At 45.3% G+C, this 26,010-nt stretch overlaps 1 protein-coding gene and 1 long non-coding RNA gene across 2 annotated transcripts; both read right to left on the minus strand.

Annotated features, from left to right (window-relative positions):
* Positions 1–13,658: 13,658 nt before the first annotated feature.
* Positions 13,659–16,179, minus strand: LOC115396915 (zinc finger protein 271-like). The gene has a single exon (XM_030102999.1). The coding sequence runs from the start codon at positions 16,063–16,065 to the stop codon at positions 14,722–14,724; it is 1,344 nt and encodes a 447-aa protein (XP_029958859.1). The 5' UTR covers positions 16,066–16,179; the 3' UTR covers positions 13,659–14,721.
* Positions 16,180–21,698: 5,519 nt separating this feature from the next.
* On the minus strand, positions 21,699–25,698 carry LOC115396927 (uncharacterized). The gene is made up of 3 exons (XR_003932415.1): positions 25,657–25,698; positions 25,097–25,221; positions 21,699–22,419 (listed from the first exon to the last, which is right to left on the minus strand). It is a non-coding gene; the product is annotated as an uncharacterized LOC115396927 (long non-coding RNA).
* Between the last annotated feature and the right edge of the window lie 312 nt (positions 25,699–26,010).

Below are 26,010 nucleotides of genomic sequence, written 5' to 3' on the forward strand. Positions count from 1 at the left end.
ACAACACTGAAGACAGTCCAGAACCCTGCAGAACCAGACCGGAGCTCCTGACTCCATCAAGGGGAGTTTTCCTGGAGCAGAATCTGTAGGATCTGTTCTCCCAGGAACCCCTGAAGACTGGAGTCACATGACCTCCTTATCACTGACCTGTTCATGTTGTTGTTGTTCCTGGTAAATAAAAGAACTGTTGAATATTTAAAAACATGTCATTTTTTAAACCTTCCTGATGTTTCCACTTATTTTTGCTTTTATTCTTGAAGGTTCTGTTGAAGTTTAATACATTTTCCTTGAACTCCTGACTTTGTTAGGCATCTGTTTATGATTAATATCTCTCTTTGCAACACATTGATGTATTTACTGAAGAGAGAACTGAATAGTGATAATGATGTGTTTAACTATATAATGTATATTAGACTCATGTAAGTCAGTGCACATGAAGACCGGAGCAGACGGAGGACAGAAGGCACACAGGTATGACAGGCAGTAAAACAAAGTGAAATAATTGTGTTTGTAGAAATGTCTGATCAGCTGCATTTCTTCTGAGATCAGCTCCAAGTAGTTAAACACTAATTGAAAAGCTGTTTAGGAGGGCAGGTAGGCTCGAAGTTAGAGTAACGCTGTATTACACACAGCGTTTATGAGACAGAATAGGTACAAGCAGTTTTGCCACATTTTTCTGTGTAGATCATCCTGTATTGTCATTTTAACCTTTTTCCAATATTTAATGCAGCGACTTGCTTTATAAACTTGTTCCACAACAACTGCTCTCTTCCTCTAATACTTCCTGATCACTGGCCGCTATAAACACTCATCTTATGTTGCTCTTTGATCAATGTTTTAATGTATGAATGAATGACAACTATCAGATATGGGCGTTGTAGACACACGATGAAGTCATCAAGTCCGCATGTTCCAATTGCGCAATAACTTCGATGCGTTCTTGCCTCGTCGAAAGTCTGGACTCGAAGTCCGACTAACAGGTGTGTACTCTCCAAGTCCACGAGTGCGCACTTGCGGACTAAGAATTGAGAAACGGCCATGGGCTGTGTTCGAAACCGCATACTGTCTACTACATCCTTCCATACTCATACTATCCATCCTGCATCCTGCTTACTCAGTCCATCAAACAGTATGCGAAGCGTTTACACTACAGCATACTACATAATAACCCACAATGCATTGCACTTCTTCCATGAGCAGAAATCGATCTGCTAAAGCTGATTTCACTTTAGCTCTAAACTCGTCAAATGTATAACTTCATCGAGATTTTTTTTTAAATTAGGCGACAAAGTGGTGGTTTAGAGCCCGAGTGTGTCGTTTATCTGTCCGAATATCAGCCGTTTAGGATTTTTTTTCGGACGAATTCGGCGAAATTCAAGCCAGCCACAGTGAGCAACACACTTCCGGTTATTTTCACCAAAATAAATCACCCCTTTCCCTTTCTCATGCAAAAAAACCTCAGTGATAAATCTGTGCTTTTACTTTGAAAACAAGAAGGCAATCTTTCAGCAATATATCTCGCTTAACATCGCCGTTTGGACCGGTGTCCCGTTAACGGACCACTTATCATGCCAATTATGATGCTTTACCAACGGAGAGTTTTTTCGGCTCTTCAACAAAGATCGGCTCGCCGTCTTCGGTACATCATGGTCGCTTTCAGCATGGACTTGTTCTCAGATGTAAGGGTTTTTTTTTGTTTTTTTGTTTTTACTATTTTTAATCATTGTCAATCCAATCAGAAATCTCGTAACATAACATACCTACGAGCACAAACAATGGAGGGAAGATTAAATCTAGAACCATACTCAGCTTGCTAAATGTACATCATGAAGAAACGGTCATTGTGAACTGAATAAAGTTTATTCAAATGTCCGTCGCGTTGCATCTTGGGCAATTTCAGTATGAGTAGTGAACACACGATGTATACTCAACATTTCTGGCGAATGCAGTATGCATCCGGGAACTTCTCGCATACTCAAAATCGCATACTGCCAGTGTAAACACACTGCATACTCAATAAGTTAGTATGAGTAGCACGTAAGTATGCGGTTTCGAACACAGCCATGGGCTGTGTTCGAAACCACATAGGCTACTGCCTACTACATCCTTCCATACTCATACTATCCATCCTGCATCCTGCTTACTCAGTCCATCAAACAGTATGCAAAGCGTTTACACTACAGCATACTACATAATAACCCACAATGCATTGCACTCCTCCCTGAGCAGAAATCGACCTGCTAAAGCTGATTTCACTTTTGCTCTAAACTCTTCAAATGTATGAATTCATCGAGATTTTTTTGTAAATTAGGGAACAAAGTGGTTGTTTAGAGCCCAAGTGTGTCGTTTATCTGTCCGAATACCAGCCGTTTATGATTTTGTTCGGACAAATTCGGCGAAATTCAAGCGAACCGCAAAGAGCAACACACTTCCTGTTATTTTCACCAAAATAAACCACCCCTTTCCCTTTCTCATGCAAAAAAACCTCAGTGATAAATCTGTGCTTTTACTTGAAAACAAGAAGGCAACCTTTCAGCAATATATCTCGCTTAACATCGCCGTTTGGACCGGTGTCCCGTTAACGGACCAGTTATGATGCCAATTATGATGCTTTACCGACGGAGAGTTTTTTTCGGCTCTTCAACAAAGATCGGCTCGCCGTCTTCGGTACATCATGGTTGCTTTCAACATGGACTTGTTGTCAGATGTAAGTGTTTTTTTTTTTTAATATATATTTTTAATCAATGTAAATCCAATCAGAAATCTCGTAACATAACATACCTACGAGCACAAAAATTGGAGGGAAAATTAAATCTAGAACCATACTCAGCTTGCTAAATGTACATCACTAAGAAACAGTCATTGTGAACTGAATGAAGTTTATTCAAATGTCCGTCGAGTTGCATCTTGGGCAATTTCAGTATGAGTAGTGAACTCATGATGTATACTCAACATTTCTGGCGAATGCAGTATGCATCCGGGAACTTCTCGCCTACTCAAAATCACATACTGCCAGTGTAAACGCACTGCATACTCAAAAAGTTAGTATGAGTAGTAGGTAAGTATGCGGTTTCGAACACAGCCACGCTGCCGTAATATGCATGTGCTTGATGTAATAAAGTTACAACTGAGAAATTACAGTTGATCGTCCATTGTGCGCATATAAGGAGAAGAAACAGAAGGAACCAGATCTGGACTTTTCTCTACCTGTTGTGGGGAAGTCCCTCTGAGCTCCCCCGCTGACTCCCAGCAGTCTGTCCTGGACATCCAGCTCCTCCTTACACGGAATCATCCTTTCTTCCAACACAGTGAAGATTTCTGCAGCAGCAGCTTTTATCCTCTCAGTAATGAACTCTCTGAAAACCTGAACAGAAGTCCAAGTCGCTGAAGCAGATGAAATGTTTCCTCTCACGGAAAAATACAGCCGTGACTTGGAGGCGGACTCTTCTTCTTCTCGTGGTTTTCATCTGGAGGCTCACAAACGAGGGGGGCGGATCGATACTGGCACGTTGAGATCACAGATCGTAAAAATCAATGACGTATTGACCTTATTCAGGCCCACCCATTTCTCTAGGGGCGGGACTTCCGCTTTGTGTTTGCACTTCGGTTAGCGACAACTGCGTTGTAAACAGACGAGAAGCTCGAGTGGGAAAAAACTAAAATCTCTCTTAAAATCTCCAATGCAACAAATCTGCCTAATCCGAGGCTTTTAACAGAGTGGGAGGATGACATGCGGAAGTGGTCTCCAGTCATGTATGGTGATATTTTAATGACTTTGTGCTATTGCTGGGTGTGGATGGTTCAGCCATGAGGAAGTACAAGAGCACGGGAGCTAACAAATATCTTCACAGTGGGAAAGTCGGCTGTTTTTCTTTTTTTTTTTAAATCAGCAACAGGGCTATACGTTTTTTACAGCCAGTGTTAGCCCAAGTCAGACCAGGACCTCTTCACATTTAGCACGGATGTTGGTGACAGCTGACAGTGACAGAGAGCCATGGAGACCATGGGATGATCTTGTATTGCATTGTAGTTGTAGTGTTGTAAAATATCATTTACCTCTTACTCATAAACTGGTTTTAAAAGTGGATACTTTTGCTTTATAAGTAACGGAATCAGTTAACTTTAGTTTTACTTATGTACCTTTGTTGTTGTCAGTCCTGATTACAAATATGAAGCACTTGGATGTGTAAGTTTGTGCTTAATTTGTTAATGAAATGTGAATGCTTCAAGTGACCTTTTTGTCAATGTTGTTCCTTGCTTCTGAAATTTTAATGAAACAAATGATTCAGATATGTGTCCTGTTGATTTTTTTGACTGACATTTCCCTCTGCTATCTTTACCTGGCACTTTGGTAACTAGATTAGTGAGACAGTGAGACAAAACACATCACAAAATACTCTGTCAGAAAATGTTTTGCTCCTTTGAAGTCCACTAGGTGTCACACTTCAGATAGAAAAGGTAATTTACAACACGCTAGACAGCATTTTGATTACAGTATTAAAGGCAGTGATTCCAGAAGTTTTTACAAAAAGTAGCACTTAAAAATAGACCCTTGAAGTTCCACCAGGCATAGAATTGATAAAAGTACTAAACTCAGAAGTTATAGGAGCTGTAAACAAACAAGCCCCATTGGAGTCGTTCTTGAGCACCACCAGACGCTACATGTTGAAGTCAAACTCATGTTGAGAAACTAAAGTGAAATATTTTGGTCCTATATCTAATGTACCTGTAAATTTTAAAATGCAATACTTCAAAAAACATTCATCTGGTGATTTCTGGTTACATCTGGTTATTTTGACCATAATAATGACTGTAGGATTCCCCCCTAGAGTCCAGGTTGTGTGGTTTCTGTCGGGGGGTGTCAGAACAGTCAGTCACACAGGTTGTCGTCGGGTGATGCTCTTTAATACACTGTGGCATCGTAGCAAGAATGGTCTCTCTGGGCAGCCACGGGACATAAGACCTGATCTTCTCCTCCATGATGTCCAACCATGTAGAGACGGTCCTGCTGCCTCCAGACTGGGACACACTGAACCTCTCAGCAGGTCTTCCTGCAGCAGGTTCAGCCGGAGCTTCATGAGGGTCATCAGGACCTGGTCTCAGACATCAAGCTGAAAGGAGTTCATGACAGTTATTGTCAGCTGATCAGCCAAAAAATTAAAAGACTCCAGCAGGAGACCAGTGTACAGGAGGCTGAGACGGTCGGAGCGTAGGAGAGTGATGAGCAGCACTGATGGTCCTGAACACTGTGTGGCTTTATGACACTGGAGGGGCTGATCCAGGACGGGGCTTTATGACACTGGAGGGGCTGATACAGGACGGGGCTTTATGACCCTGGAGGGGCTGATCCAGGACGGGGCTTTATGACACTGGAGGGGCTGATACAGGACGGGGCTTTATGACCCTGGAGGGGCTGATCCAGGACGGGGCTTTATGACACTGGAGGGGCTGATCCAGGACGGGGCTTTATGACACTGGAGGGGCTGATACAGGACGGGGCTTTATGACCCTGGAGGGGCTGATCCAGGACGGGGCTTTATGACACTGGAGGGGCTGATCCAGGACGGGGCTTTATGACACTGGAGGGGCTGATCCAGGACGGGGCTTTATGACACTGGAGGGGCTGATACAGGACAGGGCTTTCAGCAGAGTTGTGATCAGACAGAGGCAGACAGGAGGCAGGAGGTTCAGCTAGTGGGTCAGCATCAAGAGGCGGCACAGGACTTCCGGCTACATCACTGGTTGATGCATCTGAGGACAAACAATGTGTCATAAGTCATTTTACATTTTATACTTTGAAAAAACTAAATCATTCAGGCCACCAATGAACCATTTACATTATCTTTCTTGTCTGGTGGTGTAATGTACATTGCATATATTGAATGGTGGGATGTGTGTGAATGGTGTATAAAAATGTGTGTAATAATTTTGTAATGTAGTGCATGGTCGTTTGTAAAGTGATAATGACAGTTTGTCTCACGATTATGACAAAATATTTGTGATTGACAATATTGTCAGAACAATTAAATTACTATGGGAGCTATGGCCAAAGCTACAGGTTGAGCCTGTAACTGCTGTATTTAATGAAAATGACTAATTTGCAAAATTCAGAATGAGGTAAGAGCTGGGTACCGTCTTTGTTTTTATTTTTATGGATGAAGTCCTCTGCATTGCACTGTAGCAGTTCGATAGCTTAGCATGTTAGCCTGTGGTGGTTGCAAGCTACTGTTAACCTAAAACCCTGAGTTTTAAACAGAGACATATTTGTTTGTTTTACCTCCCAGAAGGCATAGTTAGATTTGTTGAGGAAGGAGGAGTGCCGTAATCCAGCAGCGGGGGTCCTCTTCTTTAGATGGAGGTGGGTGCAATCTGAACGCTGGCTCGCAGCAGACGGCCCCTTAAAGCTCGTGTCCGGAGTTTTGAAAGAGAGAGGGTTTTTTTTAATCCAACGTCTCAGGTTCCGCCCTCCCTCTGCTTTCATGAGCGACAAAGCCACGCCCCTTTAATTGTGCACACGAATTATCTGTCGGGTGAAAATGAGAGCCTCTGAGTCCTACAGCATCCTCCATGTTGAGCTGTTTACGGTGGATGTTCAGCAGACAGTGGATATATCCGAGGTAAGCGCGGCGGCTGCTGCGTTGCTAACTCACCTCTGCTGGGCGAGCGGCCGTGCTCTCTGGCTGCTCCACACTTTGATTGACAACACGAGAATGAGGAAGCTCGAAGTCTATTGGCTGACGCTGACCGGCGCTTTTTTGGATAACATGGGGGTCTATGAGATGAAGGCAGAGCTCATAAATAAATTTTTATATTGCTTTATGCTAATATTATATTGTAGTATCGAACCAGACTGACACATTTAAGCTCTGTTGAAAAATGATACATACGTTGGAAACGAATGGAAACTCCGGACACCAGCTTTAACTCCACAGCACTTCCAGCTGCTGATTGAAATCAATATTGTTTCTGCCAAAACAGAAACAATGCCAAATAAGAAAGTTAGTGTTTTAAACAATTTTTCTCCAATTCAAATTATTCAGTTGGACTTTCACAGCTGCTCAGACCCACATACCTTGGAATGGTTGCTTTTTTCCTCCCACAAAAAAGGCCATAAAAAGTTTCTGGAGGAGCAATTCTTGCAGTCAGAACACGCACATTATGTATGTAATATATTTATGTAATAATACTTTAATGCTCAATAAAGAACTAAACTGAACTGAACTCAATACCTTCACATACACAGAGGTTTTTCAGAGTAAAATGTAAGAAATAAAGTAGTGTAATAAAAAATGAAGTCAATTTAAAGCTCGGGTAGGCGATGTTGTCCAAAAGCACTTTTTGTCATACTGAGTGAAATGCTGCTTGCCCCCTGGGAGAAGTCAATTCATTATGTGGACAGAAAAAGGTGCAGAAAAAATCTGACAACTGTAGCGGCCACAGGACAGTAAAAACTCCGACCAATCATAAGGTGCGGACCGCTCTTAAGAAACCAATCAAATCCCTTCGCCGTTCTACCAGCCCCCTGCGCGTACATTTCAATGGCGTGCACTGGCCCTGGTTCAGAGCGCGTTGCCAAGGAGCTCTCGGCGCTCGCAGCTCGCGTGAAAAATGGAAGCGGAGCGGCGCGCTGCGCTCCTATGCGCGTTGTGAGCAGCAGTCAGAAAGGTTAACATTGGAGGCAATCACAAACTCCGTGCGCGGCGCTTCCACGTCCAGTGCATTCACTCCCAACAGGAGCTCCTCCAATGGGGTGGGAGCTAGGCAGAGCCTTGGGGAGATGCTACATTCAAATACATGCTAGTTTTCCAAGATCGCCGACCCTAGCTTTAAGCAGTGGTGGCCCATTGAATACAATGGACACTCATTTCTAGAATAATTACAACTGACTGAGTGAAACAGCCAAAGGAAGACAAGAAATGGAAAAAATGAAAGCATGAAACAGTCATTGCAATAAAAAATAAAGTTTATTGACAGTAAATGTAAAAATGCACACAATGACATATTAATTGCCCATTCCGTAGTTGCAGAATACACTTGTTGTCTTTGTAACTTTTGTTTCAATAGCACTGCATGTGCACACCTTTGTTACTGATTTCTAAACAGTACTGTTTTAGTTAAGGACTTCCTCAAAGACACTCCCTGTAACTTGATGTTTGTCAAATTCGCAGTGTGAAATCTTCTCAAACAGACAAATTCCTCACACAACAGATGGACCAAAGTGGCGAAATGTGTGTCAATTCCTCGAGCAGTGGCAGCAAAGTGATCTTGCAGGTAGACAAACAAGTCAGAAGGCAAGCAAGCCAACAGTTTCAGCGTACCCAGTGCCCACTCCGGACATGTTTCACATCAACTGCCGATCTGAGCACAACTTCACAGTGATTCACAAGTTTGACAACATCGTCTGAGGGCACCACAAGACCTCCATTGTTCTTCAGTTGTAGTAGTCCTGACTGATGCCTTGGGCCACCTACCTGCTGGACTAAGCTTTCACTACAGTCTTGGCAGGACACTTTAGACACAACTTCACGAACCACAAATCCAGCAATGTATTCCACATTGCCCTCTACAAAAGGGATTAGCCTGTTCATGTTGGGCAGATAATCGTGGTCATGAAGCGCATCAGCAAACGTCAGCACAGGCTTCTGTTCTGCAGTGCTGACCTTCAGCAGAGATGTCGTGTCTTGGGGAACACAGTTTGTTGGCACGTCGCAGGATATCCATACTCTCACATGACCCAGTAATGCACGATAGGCAGCCGAGAACTGAAGAGCTGAAGGATTGTTATTCCAACCACCAAATCGTTTAATGGCACTGAACAGCAAGTCAAGATGGTCTTGGGAGACCTTGGAAGTTAAGGAAAATTGCAGCACTGGTGTCTGTCCAACTAGCAAGTCCTTGGCAAGCGCAAGCACACTGTCTATGTTGAGGGCAAAGCCGAGAACAGCGATTCTCATCTTTCCTTGGCACACTCTCTTGCCACTCAAATCTGTCAAGTTCAGCAGAACTGCCTTCACTCCTGTTAGAAATTCCTCAACAACATTCAGATTGGCGGCTGTCAAAGGTCCCTTGAAGCCTTTGCACTGTACTCAGCTGTTGAAGATGTCGAACAAATGGTCTATGATTGCTACAAAGTTCACAGTGCCTTGGATGTCATCAAATCCCTCCACATTGCGCAGTCAAGCATATTCCAGTGCCTTGGTCACTGACGAACTCAGTGTTTGAGCAGCAAGTTTGACATTCATCTGTTGGCTGTGGAAGTTGATGTGCTTTGGAGTTAGCTTGTTTGCTGCTTTTAGTCATTCTAGCTGTTGTAGCTGCTCCAGTCTTGCAATATCTGCCCACTTTGCACATCCAATGCTTGGCTCGTTCACTTGTTTCACATAAGGCACCTCTAAGATTCTTCAACAGATGGCATGCATCAAAGAACACAAACAGGCGAACCATCATCCGGATGTTCAAAAGTGCTCCTAATACATTCAGGTCTAACACTACATCCCAGGACTTCCGCCATTTTCACGTTTGTAGGATGGCCATCCAAGACAAGAGCTCTGCAACGGATCCCAATGTCATACAGGCTAGTCAAGGCAGTCTGCACAATTTGTGACTGCAGCTCCACCGTAATGCCATTGACTAGATAATAAGAGATTGGGATCTTCCAATGTCCTCACAAGCCCACAGCCAGGATGACAATGGTTTCCTTTGCTTCATCTTGCAGAGCTCCAACACCAAGGTCAACAAAGCCAACCATTTCCTTCTTCTTAGGGTCCCAGTCTATGTGTTTCCTGATGGCCATTCCATTTAGCACCAGTGTAAATAGGAGCTGACTTCCGGTAATGGCAAGAAGCGGATTCCGAGTGGGACGCCAGCACAGTATGTGACTTTGTGTTTCGTGATTTACCAAGGTACAGTAAACTTCTGTGTTGGAATCAAGTCACAACGCTTGAAATACGTTGTGAACGCCAGGCCAGGAGACCCTAGACCAGCACTGGCCGGGTTCTTCAATGACTGCAGCTGAGCAGATCCTCCTCAGGAGAGAGCCCAGTTAGCATGGCTTGCCCTTCCCCCTGTGCCTGTGGTCTCACTCTGACCTGGTGTCGGGTGGCAAGGCTATTTTTGTCATCAGAAAAAATGTGTAAATGAACTAGAAATCTGCTTGAAAAGGTGAACAGCACGGCACCATCGTATCTGACACTGAAAAGTGCATACGTTACTGCGTAGCACTTACCAGTTAGCACTTCTGCTAGCTCCTTCAATGCCACCAGTGCCTTCTCTGGAAACATGTCGACACTCACCTTGCAATCATCATGAACCTGTTAATTTTAAGTGTCTCTGTTGTTATGGTTTCAGATGGATGTGGCTAATTTATCACCATGGTGAAATCGTGTGCTGTTATCTCCTGCACCAATCGACTTGTGCGTGACAGTGACATCTCCTTTCATAAGTAAGTGGCTCTTTTATTTGGGACATTCAGCCCCAAATTTGGTCTGCTTCTTTGTTTGCAAACATAAACTACTTCTGACCTTGGCTTGAGTGCTGCACTCAGCCAGTTTAGCTGAATCACTAACTGTATAGTGTCAGCTGGTGTGACTGTCAGTGTTCAGCGACACTGGGGGGTAATGTTTATGTATGCAGTAACCACTTCAGGGAGGAGGACTTCATCCTCTCAAAACATGCTCAACACAAGCTTCTCAGGCCACGGGCTATACCATCCCTCAATCTGGGGAAACAAGAGAAAAAGGTAATGTTCCTTAATTGTTAATGGTTGCTCATTATTTTAATTTAGTACTTTACTTTTCTTGTCAATTTGTGTGGCTATGAAAATGATTGAGGATTACTTTTTGGCTTTCATAGTGATTTGCAGCTATTCATTGTGACAGTGTTTTCTTTCAGGTATTGATGAAACAGAAACAAATCTTTTGGAAATTTGCCATGTTAATTCTTTTATCAAATGTTTTAGATCACAGTGAGGACAACCCAAACCAGCCTGGCAGCAGTGGCATCATACCAGCAAATTGACATGGAGCCTTAACAAGTCCCTGAAGAGGGCAGTCCTGCTGTGAGTGAAGACCATTCATACTGTACAGACATCGACAACCTGAAGAGGTAATACGACTATCTAATTGTGCATCATGAAAAGCTGAGGCAGGACTTCAACAATGCCAAGCATAGAGAAGCACTGCAGAGTGACGTTGGAGGCCATGTTATCTAAAAGCAAGGAAATACAAGCCCTGTCTGATGATGCTCATTCCATGCTTGAAGCATATAAAGGTATTTCTTGTTTAGAAGTACATATGAGTGACATGCAGCATTTTTAAATATAATACTTATGTAACCGCACATTGCCCACCCACACAGTGCACTAGAATTGAGATCAATGTTTGTTAATGCTTCATGAGATGATGACTGGTTCACAGATAACTGTACTTTTGCCTTCCACAACATTATCGAAACAATTTTGCAGCTGTGATACCCTGCATCCATGTGGAAACTGTCTAAGCTATTAACTGTTTGGTCACAACTAATATTCAAGCACAGGTCAATTGATGTTGATAGACCCTGTTTCTTTACCAGAATAATGTCATTTGTTTCAAACATACCCGGAGATCTCTTCTCACGACCTAAAGAAGAGTATTCCCAAGAGCAGGAAGAGTTTGCTACTGCGTTATACTACTATGGGCCGAAAGCATACCAGCTCCTGAGGGAGAAGCTCAATCTACCTGTTAATTCGACAAACATCAAGCTACAGGGCAAAGCTGTCGCTTGAGTGTGCTGTAGATTGATACTAAAGGGCTAAAAAACATAACACAGTGCTCCGCGGAAGTATATACCGGAGCACAGCAGTAGAAGCCATAGACTCAGCCGCTGTGCGCCGGTATATCCTTCCGCTTCCACTGCGCATGCGCAGGTCTGTGTGTATCAAAACGTTATTTTAATGGATTGAAAAGAAAACACATCTTTTATAATGTTTATAACCATTCGGATTTACTTCACGTTCTAATACGCCGTCCCCTGGACCACTGGAAGGAGTATGTTGTCCACTTTCGTCAGTCCGGCTCTGTTTCCTCTTCACCTCTAAAGGGATACTTCAACATTTTGGCAAACTGGCCCATTTAGCGCAATTCCTTAGTCATTTCGAAGAGCATACTTACTTTTTTTGTGAGGGCGAGCTGTTGTTTATCCAGAGGTGAGTCGGGGAAGGTTTTCGGGACGGACACAATGGAAGTGAATGGTATTTTTGTTCCCCCTCGTCAAACTCATCAAATACACAATCCAACAACCCCAAAACACTTTGGTGGACACCCGCACATTCACTAAGCTGTGAAATAATAATGCAAAATTACGAGATTGAGTTGTTTATGCGAAGATTGCTAAGACGGAACTACTTACTAAACATGGCGTCTGGGCGTAGTGATTTCAAAAGAAAAAGTAGCTCCCAGTATTTGCTTCAGTGTCGTAACGCTACAATATTATTTGTTGGTGTTCCACAGCGTAGTGAATGTGTGGATTATAACGTGTCCACCAAAGTGTTTTGGGGTTGTTGGATTGTGTATTTGATGAGTTTGACGAGGGGAACCAAAAATACCATCCACTTCCATTGTGTCCGTCCCGAAAACCTTCCCCGACTCACCTTTGAATAAACAACAGCTCGCCCTCACAAAAAAATTAAGTATGCTGTTCGAAATGACTAAGGAATTGCGCTAAATGGGCCAATTTGCCAAAATGTTGAAGTATCGCTTTAATAATTTGGAGACAGCTGTTATTTGCTTGAGCCTGGGGTCTCCGGGACATTCAGTATCTGGATATTGGAGCACCTCATTCTTCCTCCATATCGAGGCATTTCTCCTGCAGGTTGCCAACTTCTGTCTCAAGTTTCCCCACTTTTCTAAGTAGAGAAGTCACATCGTCTCTGAGCATGATGAAAGCCCTTGCTCCATGTGTGCCACTTTCATCTTTATTGTCTCCACATCGGAGCGAATTGCCATGGCGTTGTTTGCTAACTCCATTTTTACTGCCTGTAGTTCGGATTTAATGCCGTCAAAATCTTTGACCAGAGTGGTCTTGAGTCCCGACCTGAGCAGCACAGCTATGTCCGCCTTCAACGCCGCAAGGATTTCAGCCTTCATGTCTGCGGCATCCATTTGGCCTTCACTCTTGGATGTGTTGCTCTCGGGTGGTGGATCACTTGAGCTTGAGGCTTGGGGTCCAGTTGCGTCGGCTCCTCTGTTGAACTCGAATTTTGGCAAATTATAAGCCATTCGCACAACGGCGTCACAATGAAAAGAACATATACTGAGAAAGAAATGACTCAGAAAGAAGTATCGTAGTTTTCTGCTGGTATAAGGTGCCTAAAAAGAACTTTTAACCCAAAATTCACCAGAGCATGTTGCTTGGGGTGCCTATACCTGCTCACTAGCACCCCTCGGGATGGAACTATCTTGACACTGATTATGACGAATCTACTGGCAGAATGAGTGCCTTTCAGGAATGGATGAAATGATAAGTTAGATGATGTGATGTGAAGTGAGCCTTTATTAGAACGATAAAAAAAAAAAAAACAAGTTAAATTATGACTCAGTTATGTTAACTAAAAAAGAAAAAAGAAACAAAAAAACAAAACCCATCAGATTTATGTCAACATTTTATTGCCATTTCAGAAAAAAATCATGTTTTTACACAGTCTGAACAGGGTTAAACTGGTGATGTGAAACTGGTGAGATTTAATAATTTTTAGCTACAGATGACCGTCCTCAATGTTTACATGCACCCGTATAATCGGAATGTAGCTGAAGCAGATTGTAAATGTGTCATATAAACACTGAGTGGATCTGCTTCACTCGGGGTGGATTGTATTTTGGATCCGACTGTACGAAGCAGTCTACGCTGATCGATAATCCGCGAAAGTCCACCCTGGGTCTCATACAAGTGGGGATTATTTGTTATTTATTATTTGTTTGGCACATGCACACCCTCATACGTAGTGACATCATGACGTGTGCAGTAAACGGGAAGCAGGACAGTCAAAAACAAGAGGGAGAACTGGACGGTGGTTGAGAAACCCGTTTTTAATAAAAAAACCCAAGAGAACAAATACCTGGAGAGGGGAGACAGCCACAAATCACACAACAGCGAGTTGTTCAATGAGCTCCAAGGCACACTACGAGCGGCTGAACAGCCGGTGTTATGGATTAACTGGTTCCCATGTTAACGAGTGACGGCGGACTTCTGTGTAAACACATGCTGTAAATGTAGATGACTGTTGTTTGCTAGAGCCACTACAAGTTTCAGTCGGTATTTCAACATCTGTTGGTCATAACTTAACAAGGACACCAGTTAATTCGAAACATCGGCAGAGCTGAGCCCCGGTGCTTTACACCAGGATGTGCCGGCAGGGCGGGACTCTGGTTGGGGGAGGAGTTCTCTGAGCAGCGTATCATGGAGATGTTGGAACATTTTTTGAGCAGATATCCAGCAGATAAAAACACTCTGCTCCATGCTGAGGACTGCTGGCTGCAAAGCTAAAGACCTGAAAGTTAAGCAAGAGATTCTGTGCGCATGTCATAGGACAAAGTAAAATCCGCTTTACCCAGGACCCTTGTAAACACGGATTGATCGTGGATAGATGTGTATGCTGTCCATGTATACAGCTACGTTTAGTACAGTTGTTTTCAATCAGATTGAAAAAACACCCACTGGGCCAATGAGATTGTCAATAGTCTTTCATCACCTCATCTTCAAGTGAATTTTCATGTGGTGCAGCAAAGAAGAACGATGACTGAAACTTTTCCCACATGTTTCACAAGGATACGGCTTCACACCTGTGTGAGATCTCAAGTGGACCAATAGATTACTGCGCCAACTGAAACTTTTTCCACATGTTTCACAAGTATATGGCTTCTCACCTGTGTGAGATCTCTTATGGACCAATAAAGCGCTCTGATGACTGAAACTTTTCCCACATGTTTCACAAGGATATGGCTTCTCACCTGTGTGAGATCTCTTGTGATCCAATAAAGTACTGTGACGACTAAAACTTTTTCCACATGTTTCACAAGAATATGGCTTCTCACCTGTGTGAGATCTCATGTGGCGCAACAAATGACTGTACTGACTGAAACTTTTCTCACATGTTTCACAAGGATATGGCTTCTCACCTGTGTGAGATCTCTTGTGGAGCAACAAATGACTGTACTGACTGAAACTTTTTCCACATGTTTCACAAGAATATGGCTTCTCACCTGTGTGAGATCTCATGTGGCGCAACAAATGACTGTACTGACTGAAACTTTTGTCACATGTTTCACAAGGATATGGCTTCTCACCTGTGTGAGATCTCTTGTGGAGCAACAAATGACTGTACTGACTGAAACTTTTCCCACATGTTTCACAAGAATATGGCTTCTCACCTGTGTGAGATCTTATGTGGCATAACAACTGACTCCGGGTATTGAAACTTTTCCCACATGTTTCACAAGGGTGTGGCTTCTCACCTGTGTGAGATCTCATGTGGACCAACAAATAACTCCGGTCACTGAAACTTTTCCCACATGTTTCACAAGGGTATGGCTTCTCACCTGTGTGAGATCTCATGTGGACCAACAAATAACTTCGGTCAATGAAACTTTTACCACATGTTTCACAAGGATACGGCTTCTCACCTGTGTGACATCTCATGTGGCGCAACAAATGACTGGACCGACTGAAAGTTTTCTCACATGCTTCACAAGGATATGGCTTCTCACCTGTGTGAGATCTCTTGTGGACCAACAAAGTACTCTGATGACTGAAACTTTTCCCACATGTTTCACAAGTTTTCTTCTTCTCAGTGACCGTTCCTGCCTTTGGATGTAATTTTGTTTTTTTGCGGACAGGTTCACCACATGTTTCCCCTAAATGCTTTTCACCTTCAGAGTCCTGAGAGAGGAGCTGCTCAGCGTCCCGTACTTCTTCTGGTTCTCTCAGGTCACTTTGCTCCTCAACAGAAGGAACTTCAAGGCTTTCACTCTCAAACTTAAGAATAAGCTGCTCTCCCTCCTGGCTGGTACCTAGAACCTGAAGTTCCTCCATCTCTGGAAGTTCTGGTTCCTCTTCTTCTTCCTGTTTGATGTCTGGAGGTTCTGGTTCTTCTTCTTCCTGTTTGATCTCTGGAAGTTCTGGTTCTTCTTCTTCTTCTTCCTGTTTGATGTCTGGAGGTTCTGGTTCTTCTTCTTCTTCCTGTTTCATCTCTGGAAGTTCTGGTTCTTCTTCTTCCTGTTTGATCTCTGGAAGTTCTGGTTGTTCTTCTTCTTCCTGTTTGATCTCTGGAAGTTCTGGTTCCTCTTCTTCCTGTTTGATCTGTGGAGGTTCTGTTTTTTCTTGTTCCTGTTTGATCTGTGGAGGTTCTAGTTTTTCTTCGTGTTTGATCTCTGGAGGTTCTGGTTCTTGTTCCTCTCTGACCCATGGAGGTTCTGGTTGTCCCTGCTTTAGACAGCAGCTTATTTCCTGGTCAAAGAGCTGCTCCTCTCTACAGTCATGGGGCTGCTGCAGCTCTGTAGAGACAGAAAAATACAACATCAAAGATCAGTGTCAAGACTTCTACAGTTCCATCTTTGAAGAAACAAACGGGGACTGAAGCAGTGGAACGGAACACTTTGGCTCACATTTCAAAAAGTGTACAGTTGTTCAATGACTGCTTGAGGAGCACCTTCAGCTGCTGACTGATTACTTGTTGGATGAAGTTTTTCTCGTGGTGTGTTGACTGACCTTCTGTTCACTGTTTACCACGCTACCTGAGATGGAGGGACGAAGAGACGTCCTGCTTTGAAATGTTCTCAGGAAATGACTCTTCAGAAAACATCAGTGTCCACAACTTCAGTGTTCAGTCCATGAGGGAACAAAAGGCTGTTTCCCACGAGTACCGCCTCAGCTCTACTCCGCACGGCTCGCTTTGGCCTCACTTTGTCGGCCCTGCTCATTTCCCATTATGCACGGTTCGGCCTTAGAGGGGCTGGAGACAAGGTTGTGTCATCAGCAAGGCGACGCAAACCTGAAGTGGCATCAATTGTTATGCGACATTCGTGGGCCGGTGCCGTCTTTTACGTCTTTTACCGCTAAACCTATTCATTTCACCGACAACAGTGGACAGACTTGAGGCGCTCATGTATCTGCTGCTCGGTTTCTGGCATTTCATCAGGCACCGACGAAACGTTGCAAGAAATGGACATTCTCAAATGTCTTCACTGGCGAGGGAGCGGGCGAGGTTGCGAGTTGCGATATCAAGAGCCACTGAATGGCGCCGCCGCATTGAAGAAACCTTGTGTGAGCTCATACTTGACGACCGCAGCAGAAGATGGAGACAGTGTCATCTCATGGTGATTTAACTGCAGTAACGGTGAATCCAATCTGAAACTACATGGTTAGTATAATCGCCATCTGTATTGGCAGTGGACATCGACATGTGTTTTGTGTGTGTTTCGGCCCCTTCCAGCTGCAAAGACGACGTGAGCTGTCGGTCTTGGCTTTCCCATGGTCCTCGCAGTGGTGGGATGTTATCGTTCCGGGGTTCACGAGCGCACAGTGGCTGCAGAACTTCAGGATGTCCAAGGGGACGCTGGACTTCCTCTGCGCCAGACTGCGCCCGGCCATGGAGCGCCAGAACACCACATTCTGCGAGTGTGTGCCTCTGAAGAAGTGAGTGGCCATCACACTGTGGAAGCTCGCCACAGGCTCTGGGTACAGGAGCAGTGGACACCTTTTCAGAGTCACCATCACCACAGTGTGCAGGTGTGTGCAGGACTCTTGGGCTGCAGTCAAGGCACTTTTGATGCCGGACCAAATCTGTCTACCTGATGCTCGGAGGTTCCAGGAAATAGCAGCCTACATGGAAAACAGGTGGGGCCTCCCACTCTGTGTGGGTGCAGTCGATGGCTCCCACATCCCCATCATTGCAACACAGCACTGCCACACTGACTACTTTAACTGCAAAGGCTGGCACTCAATACTCCTGCAGGGTGTCGTTGATGGGAAGGGGCAGTTTTGGCATGTGTTTGCTGGCCTGAAAGGGGAGCTTGCACGATGTTGCTGAGGGTGTCATCATTGTGGGAGTTAGCAAACTGGGGGAACCTTTTTCCTCCTCGCACCAGGGATGCTGGGGGGGATGACTGCAGGATATTACACCCTGGGGGCCTCAGCATACCCTCTGCAGAACTGGCTCATGAAGCCATTCAGTGACACTTGGCGACTGACAGCTGAGCAGCATCTGTTCAACACCAAAGTCAGCAGAGCACGGGTGACTGTGGAGAATGCTTTTAGCAGGCTGAAGGGAAGGTGGCACTGCCTTCTGAAAAGAAATGACTGACATTCGCACGGTGCGGTCTATGGTGCTCACCTGCTGCACGACCTCTGCGAAAGTCATGGAGAGTCTTTTGAGGCATCGTGGGAAGTACCTGCAGGAGCAGGGCAGCCTGCAGTGGCGGTGACAGCGGCTCAGAGTGGCGAGCGAATGGGTGGGAATGTTCACAATGCTCTAATGTCCTTTTTGTCTGCAAACTCTTAAGGCGTCAGTGTTGCGGTGGCAGCCAGCTCACCAGAGGAACCACAAATTTGATGGTCAACATGTTTTAAGGCTGTCCAGCTTGATATGTCGTCACAACACTAGTTTCACTGTCTCATGAAGACTTTTGTCAATGGATGAATAAAATGTGTTTTCTGTGGAATTTCTACGCCTTCTCCCTTTTTTCAAACCAGTTCAACATTGTCAACATACCATGTCGGTGACAACAAATATGCAACTGTCAACCTTCACATGTGCAAAATTCATTGATAGTACAGAGCAATGACTACTTTGCCACGAGCACATTAGCCGATAAATGAGATGGTGAAGCAGAAACGTTTGAAATTTTATTCCAAAGAAAAACACGAGACCAAAAACCAGCAAACATTTAAAAATCTCCTCAATTACTAAAACTGTATGCAGTCACTATGAAAAGCGGCAAACACTAAAATCTGCTAAATTACAAGAACTATATATACAATTAAAAAACATAGTAAAACAAATAATTCCCCCCTGGCGCAAAGTGAACGAGAGGGTTGCATCCCTGCGCCTTCGGGTCGGGGATAGGTGCCTCACTGTTGTCTCGGCTTACGGGCCGAACAGCAGTGCAGAGTACCCGGCCTTCTTGGAGTCCCTGGGAGGGGTGCTGGACAGTGCTCCGACTGGGGACTCCATTGTTCTACTGGGGGACTTCAACGCCCATGTGGGCAGCGACAGTGAGACCTGGACGGGGGTGATTGGATCGCACGGCCTCCCCGATCTGAACCCGAGTGGTGTTCTGTTATTGGACTTCTGTGCTAGTCACAGTTTGTCCATAACGAACACCATGTTCGAGCACAGGGGTGTCCATAAGTGCACTTGGCACCAGGACACCCTAGGTCGGAGGTCGATGATCGACTTTGTTGTCGTGTCATCTGACCTCCAGCCGCGTGTTTTGGACACTCGGGTGAAGAGAGGAGCAGAGCTGTCGACCGATCACCACCTGGTGGTGAGTTGGATTCGCTGGCGGAGGAGGAAACCGGACAGACTTGGCAGACCCAAACGTGTTGTGAGGGTCTGCTGGGAACGTCTGGCGGAACCCTCTGTCAGCATGGCTTTCAACTCCCACCTCCGGGAGAGCTTCTCTCATGTCCCGAGGGAGGCTGGGGACATTGAGTCCGAGTGGACCATGTTCTCCACCTCCATTGTCGAAGCAGCTGCTCGGAGCTGTGGTCGTAAGGTCTCCGGTGCCTGTCGTGGCGGCAACCCCCGAACCCGGTGGTGGACACCGGAAGTAAGGGCTGCCGTCAAGCTGAAGAAGGAGTCCTATCGAGCCTTGCTGGCTCATGGGACTCCCGAAGCAGCTGACGGGTACCGGCAGGCCAAGCGAACTGCAGCCCGAGCAGTTGTGGAGGCAAAAACTCGGGTCTGGGAGGAGTTCGGGGAGGCCATGGTGGAGGACTATCGGTCGGCCTCGAAGAAATTCTGGCAAACCGTCCGGCGCCTCAGGAGGGGAAAGCAGGTCTCCGCCAACACTGTTTACAGTGGAGGTGGGGAGCTGCTGACCTCAACTGGGGATATTGTTGGACGGTGGAAGGAATACTTTGAGGACCTCCTCAATCCCGTCGCCACGTCTTCCGTGGAGGAAGCAGAGGCTGAGGTCTCAGAGGTGGACTCGTCCATCACCCAAGCTGAAGTCACTGAGGTGGTTGGTAGCTCCTCGGTGGCAAGGCACCGGGGGTGGACGAGATTCGGCCTGAGTACCTTAAGTCTCTGGATGTGCAGGGACTGTCTTGGTTGACACATCTCTGCAACATCGCGTGGCTGTCGGGGACGGTGCCTCTGGATTGGCAGACCAGGGTGGTGGTCCCCCTGTTTAAAAAGGGGGACCGGAGGGTGTGCTCCAACTATAGGGGGATTACACTCCTCAGCCTCCCCGGGAAAGTCTATTCCAGGGTACTGGAGAGGAGGATCCGACCGATAGTCGAACCTCGGATCCAGGAGGAACAATGCGGTTTTCGTCCTGGTCGTGGAACAGTGGACCAGCTCTATACCCTCCATAGGGTGCTCGAGGGTTCGTGGGAGTTTGCCCAACCAGTCCACATGTGTTTTGTGGATTTGGAGAAGGCATTCGACCATGTCCCTCGTGGTGTCTTGTGGGGGGTGCTCCGGGAATACGGAGTCCGTGGCCCCTTGTTAAGGGCCGTCCGGTCTTTGTATGACCGGAGTAGGAGTCTGGTCCGCATTGCCGGCAGTAAGTCGGACCTGTTCCCGGTGCATGTTGGACTCCGGCAGGGCTGCCCTTTGTCACCGGTTCTGTTCATAATCTTCATGGACAGAATTTCTAGGTGCAGCCAGGGGCCGGAGGGGGTCCGGTTCGGGAACCACAGGATTTCATCTCTGCTTTTTGCAGATGATGTTGTCCTGTTGGCTTCATCGAACCCGGACCTACAGCATGCACTGGGGCGGTTCGCAGTCGAGTGTGAAGCAGCAGGGATGAGGATCAGCACCTCCAAATCCGAGGCCATGGTCCTCGACCGGAGGAAGGTGGCTTGCCCCCTCCAGGTTGGTGGAGAGACCCTAGCCCAAGTGGAGGAGTTCAAGTATCTTGGGGTCTTGTTCACGAGTCGGGGACGGATGGAGCGTGAGATTGACAGGCGGATCGGTGCAGCGGCTCCAGTGATGCAGTCGTTGTATCGGTCCGTCGTGGTGAAGAAGGAGCTGAGCCGAAAGGCGAAGCTCTCGATTTACCGGTCAATCTACGTTCCCACCCTCACCTATGGTCATGAGATTTGGGTCATGACCGAAAGGACAAGATCCCGGATACAAGCGGCCGAAATGAGCTTCCTCCGTAGGGTGGCTGGGCACTCCCTTAGAGATAGGGTGAGGACATCAGTCACCAGGGAGGAGCTCGGAGTAGAGCCGCTACTCCTCCACATCGAGAGGAACCAGCTGAGGTGGCTCGGACATCTGTTTAGGATGCCTCCTGGACGCCTCCCTAGGGAGGTGTTCCGGGCATGTCCCACTGGGAGGAGACCCCGGGGAAGACCCAGGACACGCTAGAGAGACTATGTCTCTCGGCTGGCCTGGGAACGCCTTGGGATCCTCCCAGAGGAGCTGGAGGAAGAGTCTGGGGACAGGGAAGTCTGGGCATCCCTGCTGAGACTGCTGCCCCCTCGACCCGGCCCCGGATAAGCGGTAGAAAATGGATGGATGGATGGATGGCAAAGACTATGTGAAATACAAAAGGAATATATAGACGTTTAAGGTATACTGTAGGATCCTTAGAACCAATCAGAATTGTATGGTTCAAATCCGTGATTCGGCAGTCTTAATGCCAATCAATGTGGGAACGCGTTTGCGTGATGACATATGTCGAGTCGCCGCCTCTGCTGCTCTGGTTTCGAGCCGCCATGCGCAGAGCATTGTTTAGGAAGTGACATGCAGCGGGAGTGACCAAAGCACCTCATTCAGAAGCGGCTTGCTCCTCCCGGCATGTCCGAAGATGGCTAGCCACAAAGAAAGAACATTGTTTGAGATGGCAGAGGATAGAAGAAAGGCCGTAGAAAAGAAGGCAGAACGCGTGTTTTACTGGGAGATTCCTTTACGAGGTGGCGGACATTCAAAGCACAAAGGGATTTAGGACTGATCACGAGGTGGGGAAGTTTCTGATGGACAGGTAACATGCTTATTATCTGCTATTATATGCTTATTATATTAGCTCGTTGTCCAGCTGCCGTCTCTGCAAATCCAACTTCTCACAGCGCAGTGCCGCCTCCTGGTCACATGCTGCCCTGTACTCCCCAAGTACGGACTCTAGATGGCGCTCCCTCTGAGCCATCGCGGTTTCCTCCATCGAGTTCAGCAGGTCCAGCACCGCCGTGTGTCGTGGGACACCCGGTTCCTCTTGCCTAGACACAAGCGGAAGAAGGATAATAGGAAACAGAAACTTTATTAGTGGGAAAAGAATGTGAAGCTGGTGGCCATTTCTCACAGCTGTGGGAAACAAATGCAGTAGTGTGAGCGCATGTGCGTCAGTGTGTGTATACAGGTTTGGTTGTCGGTGGGTTTTCCTGTTATTTTATTACTTGTAGTATGTTCATATTTTGTGCACACATTGTATATATCTGTATGTGCGGCTGTGTATATGTCTGGGTATATGTGTGTATATGTATGCATAAAGGATGTGTATATGTGGTTATGCGTATATTTATACATGTTATAAGGGTGTGTACATGTAGATGTTTTCTGTTTATTATTGTATGCTGATGCAATAAGAAAATTCCCCAGTTTTTGGGAATAAGAAAGTAAATATATCTATCTACCTATTATATGCTGTTTCTGTTTCTCATTTTTGTTATGTATTTTGCATTGTATTTTAACCTGAAATGCAAATACAGCCCGACCGATTCATTGGCCGGCCGATATTATCAGCCGATATGAGCCCTTTTCAAAATATTCATCATCGGCCGGGTTTTTGCCGATAGAACGCCGATATATTCTTAATTTCTCATAAAATAGTCAATGGTGTGTGAAGTGTTGGGAGTCATGCAGAATAATGTCCTTGTAGGGGTGGGTGATATGGCCTAAAATTTATATCACGGTATAATTTGAAACTTACGCGGTAGAAGGTATATATCATGGTATAATTTGATATATACATTTCAGCATACCAGTCTTTTAATGGTTAGCATAGCACATGGTGAAAGCATGGAAGCAGAAAGTAGTTTTTAAACTATTAAACAACATAAGTCAAGTTACTTTGAATCCAAACCATGTCCAGATTACAGATCAGGGTCGGCAACTTGATTTGGCGTTGAGTCAATTTTTTTTTTGACTGATCCCCTTTCGTCAGTGGCTAACAGCTGAGCTAACAGCTGACTGAGGCACCTGTAGTGTCTATCAGCAAGCTACTTTTACGAAGTGTCCCTGAAGGCAGCGGGAGCTGCACAGCTCAGTTTGTTCACTAACGCAGAGGGTTTCAAGGTGTTTCACAGGTAATGAAGGAGGTTTAGGAGGAGCTGGATGCTCACAGGTTGATGGACGGTGTTACTGCCTCCGTGAAGCAGCTGCTTCAGATTTTCAAAATCATCTGGCGGGCCAGATATTATTGTTCGGCCGGTGGACCGCGAGTTACAGATCGCTGTTATAGATGTTGCACCAATCTTTTTCACGAGCTCTTCCTCTGTCTGTTCACCGCTCGCCACCATCGCTGTTGTTGTGTACTTCTTCACCAGGGAACCAGGCATCTAAAAAGCTGCATTACTGCCACCTAGAGGATGTAATGTGCTATCGCAGTTGGGCGGTATGACCAAAATCCCTACCGTGGGCCAAATTTATATTGCATACTTTATATCGTTTATACCACCCACCCCTATGTCCTTGCACCGTTTGTCCACCAGAGGGAGCACAGACTCCTTTCATATCCTTAGTCCTCACTGCTGTTTTCTCAGTAGTAAGAGAAGGTAGGAATAAACTACAATCTGGAAACATTGAAAACATTACTTTTGCCTTACCTAGAGTACGTGCATGTTTATTGTTGATGCCCCGTTTTCCCAGTGAATTAAGAATGTGAGTACTATTCAGGTCTGTGTACCCAGCAGTGAGTTTTCTCTGTCAGCTGTGATCTGTGTGCTTTTCCATGCCATGCCGTGCCGTGCCGGCCTTCCTCATTTGGGAGGATGATGTTTGTTCATTCCTGTCGCTGCTAAGTTGTCCACGTGTAGTCATTCATTAGTTTGAATGAGTGTTTTTTTTCCTGAATGATTATCCGATGGAGTGTCGGAGTTTGCACTGGCGGGAGCGCTCGTTTCTGCCCCTGCACGTTCCAGGTGGGCGGTGTTAGTCTATCTTTTCCGTAAATCCTGTATTACATTTTAAAAGCCCGTCTCCTTTAATGACCGGCTGCGTCTTTGAAGACCGCTCATAAAAGCCGCCTCCCAATATAAGCCTGGTTTTTATTTTGTCTTTTCTTTTTTCTGTGAAGCACTACGGCGCTGTACTGACAGCAGTCTGTGCTACAGCGCCAGTCCTCCTGGTATGGCAACTGTGTGTATTACACGCGCCCGGTAAAAATGGCGGAGGGAAAGAAAACATTAAACTCGATGTTGAGATTTAATTTTTTAATGGCAGAAATTACTACAACGTGACACAGACTGTAACAGCATCTCACTGTGTGTGTTGTTATGCAGTAATATTAGTGTCAGACTATTTGTGACCATTATATAATGAAAATGCAGCTCTGTCAAAGACAACATGTTTTTGTACTTGAAAATTCCTCTCTGTTGTCAAGTTAAACAAATACTAAAGGCCAAAATATTGTAAAACAGTAAAATATTCTGCCTGCAATTCATGTTTTTGTTGTTGCAAGTGTTAAGGGACTAAAACAGAAGCTATTTTATTCATTAAATAATTTGTAAATTAATCGGTTGATATATCGGATATCGGAATTATTTTCTGTCAAATATCGGCATCGGCCTCAAAAAAGCCATATCAGTCGGGCCCTAAATTATGCATTAAGTGTGACCGGTTGATTTGTAGATTGATAGTGAGTGCACAGAGGTGAATGATGCGGCTGAGTTTACTCACTGCTGGTCTGATGCCCGTTGCGACTCGGTGGCTCCGAGTCAGCCTCTGATGCCGCCGCTGTTGCACCAGATAGGTCCGTGCCGCCATCCGGGTCCACTTCGATCAGTGAAACATCAGGTGCAGCGCTGGGTTCATGAAGGGACAGACAAACAAAATGTTAGGACAGGATTCATGCTCGTGCATGAATACACACTTTACAAACCATGCACTCCATGCTGCACTAAAACATTTGCGCATAGATTGCTGTTGCTGTTACACAATGCAATTTATGTTGTGCCTTAGAAGTCTTATGTCTGTCATTGTTGGATCTATTAATTTTAGGCAAAATTTTTTGTGTATTTTGTAACCTTCCATCAGTTGAACCACCCCCCCTTGTGTCTTCCTTTGCGCCTCTGTGCTGAATCTCTACAGCAGGGGTCGTCAGCTGGATTTGGCAGTTGGCCAATTTTTTTGTTTGGGCACTTCAGTGCGGGGGGGGGGCATTGAAGATAATGTTTTTATTCAAATCTAAACACTGAACGTTACAACAATGTCAGAAATTTCATGGTCTAAAGAAGTACCTTGTGTTAGTCACAGAATGCTGCTAATGACTTCAGTGTCTACTGCTTCACTCTGTGGAGTAAAAAAAAAAAAAAAAAGCAAAAATTCAGCTTATTAATAACACTAATAAGCTGAATTATGAGATACCTGACAACAGCAGCCTGGAGTTACTGTGGCTGCTGTCTTTAATCACCAACTTGTTAAACAAACTGTCTTTAAAGACAGGAATGTGTGTGAAATGTGGAAAGTACATTAAAAATAATAATTATAATTCTGTATTTCTAACAATTTAGGACAATTTCAATATTGTGAACGATCGCTTTTCCTTAGAAACGAACATATAGCAGCGTCGACTGTGAATATTTACAAAGGTT

This window comes from Salarias fasciatus, chromosome 11, assembly GCF_902148845.1.
Source record: "Salarias fasciatus chromosome 11, fSalaFa1.1, whole genome shotgun sequence".
NCBI classification, from domain to species: Eukaryota; Metazoa; Chordata; class Actinopteri; order Blenniiformes; family Blenniidae; genus Salarias; species Salarias fasciatus.